General features: G+C 30.4%; 3 protein-coding genes across 5 annotated transcripts; 2 read left to right on the top strand and 1 right to left on the bottom strand.

Annotated features, from left to right (window-relative positions):
• The first annotated feature begins 544 nt into the window (after window positions 1-544).
• Prps (phosphoribosyl pyrophosphate synthetase) lies at window positions 545-7,119 on the top strand. 3 transcript variants are annotated; one of them, XM_076387429.1, is made up of 6 exons: window positions 545-752; window positions 1,468-1,651; window positions 3,736-3,759; window positions 4,860-5,083; window positions 5,146-5,479; window positions 5,542-7,119. In XM_076387429.1, the coding sequence occupies exons 1-6, from the start codon at window positions 547-549 to the stop codon at window positions 5,632-5,634; spliced, it is 1,065 nt and encodes a 354-aa protein (XP_076243544.1). In that variant the 5' UTR covers window positions 545-546; the 3' UTR covers window positions 5,635-7,119. The 3 variants fall into 3 exon arrangements, with proteins under 3 accessions (XP_076243544.1, XP_076243535.1, XP_076243551.1); XM_076387420.1 differs by lacking the exon at window positions 3,736-3,759 and adding an exon at window positions 2,438-2,509; XM_076387436.1 differs by lacking the exon at window positions 3,736-3,759.
• Window positions 7,120-7,453: 334 nt separating this feature from the next.
• LOC143188543 (metallophosphoesterase domain-containing protein 1) lies at window positions 7,454-9,172 on the bottom strand. The gene is made up of 5 exons (XM_076392884.1): window positions 8,754-9,172; window positions 8,469-8,613; window positions 8,131-8,407; window positions 7,743-7,969; window positions 7,454-7,685 (listed from the first exon to the last, which is right to left on the bottom strand). The coding sequence occupies exons 1-5, from the start codon at window positions 8,874-8,876 to the stop codon at window positions 7,558-7,560; spliced, it is 900 nt and encodes a 299-aa protein (XP_076248999.1). The 5' UTR covers window positions 8,877-9,172; the 3' UTR covers window positions 7,454-7,557.
• A 415-nt stretch (window positions 9,173-9,587) lies between these two features.
• On the top strand, window positions 9,588-12,081 carry Mcad (Medium-chain acyl-CoA dehydrogenase). Its single transcript, XM_076392883.1, has 10 exons — window positions 9,588-9,800; window positions 9,983-10,061; window positions 10,146-10,313; window positions 10,420-10,520; window positions 10,599-10,679; window positions 10,761-10,891; window positions 10,975-11,083; window positions 11,163-11,303; window positions 11,381-11,656; window positions 11,718-12,081. The coding sequence occupies exons 1-10, from the start codon at window positions 9,786-9,788 to the stop codon at window positions 11,868-11,870; spliced, it is 1,254 nt and encodes a 417-aa protein (XP_076248998.1). The 5' UTR covers window positions 9,588-9,785; the 3' UTR covers window positions 11,871-12,081.
• The last annotated feature ends 610 nt before the right edge of the window (window positions 12,082-12,691 follow it).

Genomic DNA, 12,691 nt, shown 5'->3' with positions numbered 1-12,691 from the left:
TCTAACATACAAATACATCGCACACAAACCACGTGAAGAAAGTCTACAGAAATTAGTCGAATTAAGCACGCTTCGAAGGAACGCTGATTATACTTCATTTACCATACCATGCAAGAAGATCGTGTCTCGAAATGTAATCAATTAGAATATCACAAATTAATGTAGTTAATACGTTTTCAATCGCATACAATATATAAGATAAATAAAGAGGATGTAGTTCGTAATACGAAATATTTTTTCGCCATGAAGTCGGTTATTAATATGCTTTGAAAGTTGTTCATAGATTACAGTAATCGTGACAAATGTGATCAGTGACGTTTGTATACAGAGATTGTTACAATTTTTTATACGTGGCAAAATAAACTTGTTGGTTCTTGTAGATTATTTTGTCAGTATATAGAAGAAAAAAAAATTGTACGATGATAAGAGCATACGTTTACGCGGTTATATCCAACATTCGATGGGCGGAGCGTAGCGCATTACGTCACGTCCGGCTTAAACAAAGCTCTCTGATTGGACGGTTCCTCTGTCGTTTCTGTTTTAGTGATGCCTGTGTCCGAGCCAGTGCGTGCCAAGAGTTTGTTACGCGCAAACTTAGAAAATTCTCGTGGACGTCTTTTGCAAAGCAGGATGCCAAACATCAAAGTCTTCAGTGGGACATCGCATCCAGATTTGGCGCAGCGTATCGTTGACAGACTCGGCATCGACATTGGAAAAGTTGTCACGAAGAAATTCAGCAACCTCGAAACATGGTAATGGTCGCGAAATCAACCGCTACAACCACGTTATTGTCATCGTATTAAGCGAGGCCCCGACCACGTGTCACTCGGATTCTCGTTCACGTTCCTTTTTCTTGGGGTGTTTTACCCCGGGGCACGGGCCATTTTCCGCGGTTTTGTTTTACAGTTTTCGCTTTTTCATTAATATATCGGCCCACCAGTGTACAAACAACCCTGTCGCGCAAGGCCGGTTTCCCCATGTACAACTATGCCGCGACGTTTAAGTTGAAGGTCAACTAGTACAATTATTAATACATCGTTCTAATGAATTCTAACGTTAATGTACCTTTCTCAGTATTGATATACGACAGCTGAGCATTCTGGCTTATATGTTACTGATAAGAACGTTTTATTGCTTTGTTATTATTTGCTTGTATCAAATTAGTGTTTATTTCCATTGTAAGTTGATAGTAATTAAATTAGCAATAAATTTACGTACAATGAAGACTAGGTATAGAAATAAAAATATGCAAATTACACTTTTGTTAGATGTATACCTAGTGAAATAACTGAAAGATTGTAAACACTAATATGTTTACATTTTAGAGAAATGGAGTATGTATTAGGGATGTATGTATGTAGGGATTTCTTAATCTGTTTTGTAATCTGAAATTATATTGTTAATACAGTGTTTTGATTGTTCTATAATAAGGTCTGGTTTTAAAATTTTTATTTTTAAATGTTTTAGTGTCGAAATAGGAGAATCTGTTCGAGGAGAAGATGTATACATTGTGCAAAGTGGAAGTGGTGAGGTAAATGACAATCTAATGGAACTGTTGATCATGATCAATGCGTGTAAAATTGCTTCTGCATCTCGAGTAACTGCAGTAATTCCTTGTTTCCCATATGCGCGACAAGACAAGAAGGATAAGGTAGGTTGTATTGACATATTCAAAATATTTAAAAAATCTAATAAAAGCTGAGATACTTTTTTTTTTAATTACTTATGATCTCATAGTTATGTTCTTATTATAAAGTGTCTTTAACACATGCACACATAGAATTTGCATTATATTAAATTAATTTTTTATCTGTACATTAGTTCTGTTTTAACCATTCTTATTTATATTATATCAGTATTATATTTAAATTGTGTATAATATTTTTTTGTTATCGTAATTAATTTAATTTATATGTGATACATTATTTGCACATCATTAAAAAATACATGTAAAGTAAGATTATTTTACAAGAGAAAAAATCCAAGAATCCGTGTGAATATAAAGCACTTATATAACAAAATAGCTCATAAAAAACAATGCTTCAATGATTCCAATGCTAAGATAATTGTTATCTTGTCACTATACGGCATCAATTAACATGATTAATCTGCTTTGCATATGTAAATAAGATGGATACTTATGTAGGTAAAAAATGGTACAGTTTCAATTTCAATGAAATACTAAAACATGAAAATTTCCAATATTGAGTCTTCATAATGTCAGATATTTTATATATAGTTGGGTGAAGTTTACTTGGTACTTATCTTTTTTCCAAATAACTGTTATTCCATGTAGATATTCTGGATATGTCATATGGTTAAGGATGAATTAAAATATTTATATAATCTATAAATGTAATAAAAGCGTAAGTCTTGTAATAAGGAGATCACACCTTCTTGAAGCGGATCAATTTTTTTTAATATGATATCTTCACAGGGTGGTGATGGAGGTGACAACTCAAATTCTAAGAAACAAATTGTCATGAAGTCAAACGAGTGGAAATTCAGGGTAACTTGTAGCGGTCTTTTTAAGCTCTATTTCTTGTTATATAGCTTTGCAACAGACCAATGGAGTCATTTTTTGGAACGCAAAACATAATTTTTCATTATTATCATCATATAAAGTGTGCTTATACATTCCTTGCTTATATCATTGGGTCCTATCAAATACTATACTCTTATTGCAGGAAAATATTTTCATACTATTTCACATATATTTAAGGAATCATAACTAATATAAGTTGGTGGTACAAGATAATTAGAAACTTTATGTATTTGAATATTGAGTACAGTATCTTGTACTTAAGAAAAAATGCATGAAAATTACACATGTAATAAAACAATGTAGCATGTATATAAAATGATCAGGGTTCATAACATACTCAAGAAATTAATTAATTATTAGATAAATGTTGTCAATTTAAAATATTGTAAGTTTTATAGAAAAAAAAGAAAAAGAAAACGCGTTTTACTTAGCAACAACATTTAAATCATACATCAACTGTGCATGTATTAATCATTGTAAAGTATCTGTATCAGTTAATGTATAAATGAGCTATTGATGCAGTGCTTCACTTTATATTTCATGCATTATGAGAAAGTAATTCAAATGAAATAACAGTCATCAATATTGCAACATTTTCTATTTACAAAATCACATTCATTTTAAGTGTTGGCAAAAGATTTAATGAAGTAGTAAACAACAAACACATCATAAATTGAAGCATTGCGTCTGTTAATCTAAGGTTATCAGAAGTTTGATAACCAATGTCAATATTGCAAAACTGGCACTAGAATTCATCGAGGGGGGCCTTTCGTGCATTCATGTTACAATGTATACATTGTCTTGCATTGGGAATGTTTTATTCTATTACATTTTTTATAAATAGATTATTCTTGTAACTCATTTGAAACATTGGTAATTGCACTTAATTTTTTTTTTTTTTTTTTTTTTTTTTATTAGAAAGTATGCATAAAAATACATCGATTTAATGAAAATTTAAAGCATTAAGTGCTATAATATCAAAGTAATAATATATCATCTCGTTAAAATTTGAAATATTTATTGATACTTAGGAACAACCAATTTCAAAATTAGTAGATTTTAAATAAAGTTTTAAGTATCATAATTTTGGATGAATTGTATTGTAGAGGGTGAAATATTATTAAAGATCATTTTTGTTAAAAAATTTATGATACATACTTCTATGTTTCTGAATAGTTGGGTATTTTCAGGACTTTGTGCCCGACCTCTCTACAGTGAGTATAAGAGCAATAAGATTGTCGAGTGAAACGTTTGTAACTATAACTCGATGAACAAATCAATTTATAATATCATTTTAGTTTCTTACGAAATTTTCTTTGTAGGACTAACAAAACTTATAATTGTTGCTATATGGCACAATGGTACCCCCGTGAATGAATGAATGAATGAATTATTTGATCAAAACATATTGATATCTGAATGAGAGGGCAAAATATTAATATGATAGCATTATACATACATTTTTATTAATTTAAAAACACATAACGGGATATATATTTGTATGTTAAGTGGGTACTAATTATTATATTGCTAAAAACATTATTGTCCAAATACACTAATTAACAAGTGCATATTTTATTAACGAAATAGTGCTTTGGCAAGGAGGAACTGTGATTGTGTTGTCTTATTAATAGTATTTGTGCCAATGAAACGGTTTGCAAGTAAAACTTGTATGAAGGCATTAACATTAGTCAGCTTTTGTGAAATTTACGCTCATTATGGACAAGTTTATTAAGATAAATTAATTATAATTATGTTTTTGAGCACAATGCATTTAATTTTAATTAAACTTTATTTCGTTAGTTACTTGGTTATTAACAGTCTATTAATGTGTATGTTATGTACCTATTTTATAGTTTAAATCGTATAAAACTTGTTTATTCTGTTGTTTTGTTGCAAACCCAAAAGTTAAAATGCACTGTGTTCTGTTTTGTATTTATAAGTTTGAATTGTGCTTTACTTAAATTTTTTGTTGAGTCTAACTGGGGTGCATTTGCAACATACTGTTTTTCTTTTGATTTATGTAGACATATATACAGTACTTTTATAATGAATGTTTCATTACAAAGCCATTATATTCATATTTTGTCCCCTCTGAAGCATTAATTCTTTAACTTTTCTTTGTTGACATGTTTTTTTTCTAGAAAATATTTTGAATTATACTCTTTTATTTATTGATTTTATTGCTTTTAGAAGTGTCACAAAAGTTTTAACAGCAATTTTTTTCAAATTGCAGGATATTTCCAGTTGCAAATGGACTTGAGAGACTCACATAAATTCATAATTTTCTAATTTTTAAATATTTATTTTTCAGAGTCGTGCACCTATTTCTGCAAAATTAGTAGCAAACATGCTGTCAGTAGCAGGAGCTGATCACATAATTACAATGGATTTGCATGCTAGTCAAATTCAAGGCTTTTTTGACATTCCAGTTGACAATTTATTTGCTGAACCTGCTGTTCTAAAATGGATTAAAGAAAATATTATTGAATGGCGAAATAGTATTATTGTTTCTCCAGATGCTGGTGGTGCTAAAAGGTAATGTATCAGAATTAAAATTAATTTTAAGAAAGCATATTAAAGAATTTTTTTACAAACAGAGTAACATCTATTGCTGATCGATTAAATGTCGAATTCGCGCTTATACACAAAGAGAGGAAAAAGGCGAACGAAGTTGCCAGTATGGTGTTAGTTGGAGATGTTAAGGATAGAGTTGCTATTCTAGTAGATGATATGGCAGACACTTGTGGTACTATTTGTCATGCAGCAGAAAAGCTGTTGGAAGCTGGAGCAACAAAAGTGTATGCAATTTTAACACATGGCATCTTCAGTGGTCCAGCAATTAGTAGAATTAATAATGCTTGCTTTGAAGCTGTTGTTGTAACAAACACCATACCTCAAGATGGTCATATGAAGGATTGTCCAAAGATACAGGTGAATAACGGCATTAATAATGGTGCAGAAAAATATTGAATTAACTTTTCTTTATGTTTTAGTGCATTGATGTATCAATGATGTTTGCTGAGGCTGTGAGAAGGACTCACAATGGTGAATCTGTATCGTACCTGTTTTCGAACGTACCGTATTAAATGCAAATCTTCCTGATAATGTACTCTGTTAAGCTGTGCAACAAGAATGTAATCTTTTTTTTCATCCGTTCACTGTTATTCTTAGTTTAGTTTAAACTAATTTGCCCATGGATGAAAACTTGAGATGAGTACTAGTATCCAATTTTTAAATTGAAAGCCGTACATGCTCTGGTTCTTTTTTTTCTTTCATAGATGAATGTAGGAAGTGAGACATTAGGTAGATGAAACATATTTCCCGTTTTGAACAGAAATAAGTTGGCAATTGATAGGTAGAGCATACAAGAATCCTCAGAGTGAAATTGTTTGAATATAATTAAATTTTCGCTAGGCTGCTACTTAACAGGCAAAATACATTACTATTCCGTTTAGAATGTAGCTATTACATCGTTAATTTAAATGGTATTCAAAATATTAGAAAAAAAAGTATCTGTTATTGCAATATGAAATGACATTACATGTATCCTGGCAGTTATGTGTAACTCAGGATAAAAAATATTGCACTGGGTGCAAATCGACATTCATGCAATGTAACACGCCATTAGAGGCATATCTCGTTTTTACAGACAGAATGCAAAATTTTGCAATATCTGTGTAAAATTTTTCACATGGTAAAACAACGTGTTGAAAAGACTAGCTTTTTATGATTCTAATATGATGTGGTATTGTATTTTAATATATCATGTCTATTACATCGTATACAATAGGAAAATGATGTCAAGAAGACATTGTATTATTTTCGACTATCTTTTACTACTGCAACTTTAAAGAAACACAAAAAACAAAAAATTGCTATTTATATGAGCATATTTCTATTGCCGAAAATAATTATTCCGTCATTTAACAGAGGAAGGTGACTTTACAGTTATCACTCACTTAGCTTCGGACCAATATATGAAAATATAAGTCAATATAAACGCAAGCGTTGTTTACGTGCAAATTTTTCTTAACTCAATAAAAAGTGCCACCTGTTAATGAATTGGGTATTATAATAAATATCTTTAAAAAAAAATGCAATTTTAATTTTTTATTAAGGTAATAAAAAACTGTGTACATTATTATATAATTTTGCTACCAATACAAAGATAAGTCAAAGTGAATTCTATGTCTAAATGCTTGATAATACTTTATTCAATTAGATGTTACCATTTTCGTATAAAATGTAACTGAAGCAAGTGACCTCGAGTACAATTATTTTATTAATTACATATCAAATTATTAATTCAATTTCAATCATTTATAATACGTTGACCTATAAGACTTATATGTTGCACTATTAATAGACAAATTTTATGGCATACTATTGAGCTGTATGATTAATAAGTATTATTTATCGCATGATCCAATATTTAATGAAAGTGAGTAAGAAATGATCGTTCATGGTGAGATTAACAGATTAATGAAATGACTTCTTGGTTTTAATACAAGATATTTTGTGTATACAATGCTGTACTCAAAATTTTACATATAAAGAATTTTTAAAAATAACAGTGTCGAATATAATGTACAATTTACTTTATATGTGCAACAAGTTAATGAAATTAAAAAATATACAATTTTGACGTTGACATGTACACAACACGAGATTTCTATAATTTATTTAAATAACCATATCTCAAATAAGTTAAACTAAAATTCTAAGTAAATTGTAAAAACATTCTATTTACATACCATTTTGTATAAATAATGACAATATTTTTACATTTGTTTTGGATAACAAATTTAATTTAAATACTCCTAATGGTTTAAATCGAAATAATTTTTATTTCATTTACTAACTAAAATACTATCTAACATACACAAAATCACACAACTTGTAGAAAAATTCATAAAAATATATTGATGATTAAATTAAATCTTCTATTCTTGTAACATTATTCACATAAGAAATATAATTATGAAATTTTTTGTTGTATTTCTAATTTTTTATGATTTACATACACCAGGTGGTAATATTATGTCAAAGACTACTGGTGGATTGCTCGGTAAATAATTTAGATCACATGTTGATGCATTTATATATATTATTTTTCCATCAGATGAAATACCATACCCTATAAAAAAATTAATATGCAACTTTTTTGAAGAAGAACACAGAAGCTTAAACATACCTTCATGTATATGACCAAAAACGTGATATTTTGGTTGAACTCTATTCTGTACTGTGGATAAAAGTTCTACACATCCAGCTCGTACACCACTACAACATAAATCTCCATGTCCTACAGGAGGTGTGTGCGTTATAAGTATATCTGTGTCTGATGGTATCATGTCCCATTTTGAAAGACATGCTTCTCCACGAGGTACATTAAATGCCCACTTGCAAAATTCTGGTTGCCTAAAGCGTGAAGGAAATTATCCTCAGAAAACTAAATCTTATACCTGAAATAATGTTCTACAAATGTTTTTCATAATATACACTAGATTGCTTATCATTTATGTATTGTACCATCTTAAAACTACTGATAAATACTTTAGAATTAAAGTATATATATTTACCATGGGGTACCATATATTTTAATCCCATCTATTATAATTTCAGAATCTTCTAAATAAGTACAATTGGTCAAATAATCTTTAACATTAGCAGTTTGTATAGCTTCTGCCAAAGTATCTTTGGACATTCCCAATGTGGGTATATTGTCCAGAATACTGGTCCCTGTATGTTTATGACGATCACCACTGGCATGCACAGAAAAGGGATGGGTAAACGTGGAATCGAAGCTAAGCTCATGATTACCAGCAATTACAATTTTATGTTTATGTGGCAGATTACCTAAAACAAAACCAATTTTACTTATAAGAAGAAATAACCACTTTTATTTTTAATCACTTACCAATCCAATTATTAAATTCTATGACTTCTTGCAAACTACCACATTTTGTAAAATCCCCAGCATGAATAAAAACATCTCCAATAGGTATGTCAAATTTTATGAAAGGTGTTAGTGAGTGAGTATCACTCATACAAACAACACGAAGCTAAAATATAATTGACAATTATGAGAGATTTCTAATATGTATACCAATGGTATCACATGAATTGCCATACTGCTATGTAGAGGTTAGACTTAAATAGATAGTTTATATAATTAAAACTGTAAAAAATAGTAAAATGTTACCTTATCATTTGGTGCCTCAGTTGTTGGAAGCTTAACATTTATCTTAATAACTTTCTGTTGTTCTGACAATTCACGCCAAGCTGCTGTGGGATTATTTGTCAATGGGTGAATTTCTATCTTCATGCTGAAGGGATTATGAACAGAGAATTGTCAATTGTGATTGTTATTGTAATAATAACTCAATATTGACAAACATTATTTTCGATTAATGCAATATCAATTCATCTTATTATTAATAATCGTATTGTCGAAAGTGATTCTAAGTCAAGCTGTAGATTTATTTACGTCTGTCCGTAACCGAGACGATTGATTTTTGTTATACAAATTATTGTTACATACTGTGCAATTCATTAAACATACATATACGAAGCGACTTTATTTATATTTGTTAATTTAATTGTTACTTCTTTTTGCATATGTAATTGCTGTAGAAAAACAAAAATCAAAATTCTCGCGCTCAATCGTACACAGATTATAATACAAATGAGCACGTTCGATACGTAGTGATATTTAAATTTAACGCTGAACATTAAAATTCATAAAAAATTTGCTAAGAACATGTAATAACTTCAATAATTACGATCGTTCTTATTTAAATTATTATAGGTATACATTTTTATCTCCATTAAGTAGAAGGTTCATTTTCAGTTTGCAGATTGCAAACTTGGATCTTGGAAATCCGACATGAAAATGAACAATTACGTAGCTATTTATTTGCACGCTTTAACTAGTAACATATCAAATAGTATTTCGAATAGTAAATAGCAAATATGAATATTAAATATATATGAATATTCCCTATGTTGAAGAAGCAGTTGTACTTTATACAACTTTTCGTTGGACTTTAGACCTTTGTTGCTAATCTTTGATGTTTTCAAGAATGAGGTCAAATTTTTGATTCTTATAGATAGAAGATATCGTATATAAGAAATTTGTGAAGCTGTTTCATGCGCAAAAATAATTATATTGTCGTTGAACAGTGACGTGAAAAAAGTATTCTCGTGTTGCAAATAGAAACAAAAGACTGCAAAAATGTTTTCACGACCAGTAAGTATCTAGTTCATTGAATAAAACGGAGACATTGTGCAAAATAATGCTTAAAACAAAATAGAAAATGAATAAACATATGGAAACGATAATATGTTAACATTTATTTAGGCAATGCATAAATACGTTTGGTTTAGCTATTACTACATTTATTTAATAATATATTGTTATATGTTCCTCAGGTACTAAGAGCAATGACATGCAAAAAGTTAATACGGGCATTTTCAACACAAACTGAAAATGCTATAGGATATAATTTTGGTTAGTGTAATAAATGTTATATACTTATTTTTTACAATTATAGGTTTAATATTTATAAATTTGGAACAAAATCTTTTATTTTAGAGTTAAATGAGACTCAAAAAGAAATGCAAGAATTAGCAAGAAAGTTTACGAAAGAAGAAATTATTCCAGCAGCTCCTAAATATGATAAAAGTGGAGAATATCCATGGGATATTATTAAAAAAGCATGGAGTTTAGGACTTTTGAATAAACATATTCCTCAATTCTGTGGTATTTTTATAGGCTTCTATACTTACACATTTAAGGAGAATTTAAAACAAGAGTTATGATAAAGATATTTGTATTTTTAATGCATTACCTATTATTACTCTTAAAGGTGGAATGGGAGTAGGGACTGTAGATAGCTGCATAGTTTCAGAAGAATTTGCATATGGCTGTACAGGAATATCAACCGCATTGGAAGGATCAGGACTAGGTGTAAGTTTTATTTTTCAAAATACTTTCGTTTGTATCAAATAAGCATGATTTTTATTTTAAATTACATATGCTTTATAGCAAGCTCCAGTAATTGAAGCTGGTACAAAGGAACAACAAAAAAAATATCTTGGAAGACTCCTCGAGGAGCCTCTTGTAGCTGTAAGATAATTCAAATGAATGTTGATTATACATGTATATTTAATAATTAAGTACTATAGTTTAATGATGCTATAATTGTAGGCATATTGTGTTACTGAACCAGGTGCTGGGTCAGATGTAGCAGGTATCAAATTGAAAGCTGAGAAAAAAGGAAAAGAATGGGTTCTCAATGGAACAAAAATGTGGATAACAAATGGTGGTGTTGCCAATTGGTATAGATGATTATTTTTAATATTTTAATCAAGTTACACCATAAAGTTTATGTACACCATTTTACGAAATTTATATTATTTAGGTATTTCGTATTAGCAAGGTCAAGTCCCGACCCAAAAACACCAGCTAGTAAAGCGTTTACAGCATTTATTGTCGAACGTGATAGTGAAGGTCTAACTCCTGGACGCAAGGTGAATATTGCACTATTATATTAAATGTACAATTGATTTCTTTACCTTTATAAAATAAATTTGTTTTGTTCATCTGTAGGAAATAAATATGGGTCAAAGATGTTCTGACACTCGAATGATAACATTTGAGGACGTCCGTGTTCCAGAAGAAAATGTTCTAGGAGCGGCAGGAGAAGGTTTTAAAATTGCTATGAAGACCTTCGATAAAACAAGACCATTAGTATGATTGAGAAATATCTTTTTAGAAAGAGTGAACAAATAAACACGTTTACATTTTGTCTTTTGTTTTCCTTATAGGTGGCATGTGCTTCCGTCGGTTTAGCACAGAGAGCGCTAGATGAAGCCACAAAATATGCACTAGAACGTAAAACTTTTAACAAACCAATAGCAGAACATCAGGCTGTGGCATTTATGTTAGCAGACATGCAAATTGGTGTTGAGACAGCTAGGCTTGCTTATATTAAAGCAGCTTGGGCTGCTGATCAAGGTTTGCCATCAGCAACATATCTTGCTAGCATTGCAAAATGCTATGGTGGTGATATAGCCAATAAATGTGCAACGGATGCTGTGCAAGTACGTAACTGATTACAGTTAGCCATGGCGACAATTATTAAAATTGTAAAATGTTTTGTAGATTTTTGGTGGTGCTGGATTCAACACAGAATACCCGGTAGAAAAGTTAATGCGAGATGCAAAGATTTATCAAATCTACGAAGGCACTGCGCAAATTCAAAGACTGATTATTTCGCGCCATCTTCTCAGTGCTGCTAAACAGAAGAATGTTTAAATGATCATATGTTTAATATTAAATCACTAGTATCATAGTTATTGATTCTAAATGAAATATTTTTTAGTATTTTTTCAGCGAAATCAGCTATGATAAAAACGTTAATTACAGTACTAATATTTTATAAAGATTATATAATGTATATGTATATTTTTATAACACTTTGTATCATTATTGTTAAATGTTACAATTTTATAACTCTTTAAATCAGTATCCTCCTTTTATCATTTTTCTTTCCACTCAAATACGCGAGAGCATCAATGCCTATGAAATATGAATATAATATCACCGTTTCATATTTCGCGCTTCTGGATGTTAGATAGCGCTGCAAACGTCGTCTGAAAGCGTTAGTCAAGTGTATTGTACAATGAAAAGGGATTACATCGCATTATGTCCGTCAGGCCATAGTTTTTACACGGTTATATTTGGTGAAGTCGTGCGTGACGAGTTATGCAACATTCGGTGTAAAAGCGCCCCATAATAGGACGACCAGATATTGTGACACCTGACCTACTTAGACAGTATCGTCGTATTTAAGACAGTGGTAAATTGACAACATTTACGACGTGAAAAACGCATTTGACAGCCTTTCGAATTGCAGATACCGAATGCTTTTGAACACGGGAGGACCGAGAAATCCTTCGGAAATTGCGTCTTTCCGCGATACATTATTGGAATACAGTACCGTCACTAGTAAATGCTGGTACCCATATAAAACCGCGCTCGATACGTTCCTTCTTTCGAACTGCTTTCCCTTGTGCTATCGTTCGAGATCGTAAAATTATAAGTGAAAAATTACGAAATTATCAGACGACCCGGGA

Source organism: Calliopsis andreniformis, chromosome 2 (genome assembly GCF_051401765.1).
Source record: "Calliopsis andreniformis isolate RMS-2024a chromosome 2, iyCalAndr_principal, whole genome shotgun sequence".
NCBI lineage: Eukaryota > Metazoa > Arthropoda > Insecta > Hymenoptera > Andrenidae > Calliopsis > Calliopsis andreniformis.
Note: the sequence above shows the minus strand (reverse complement) of the source record. Positions and strands in the feature narration are given on the sequence as shown.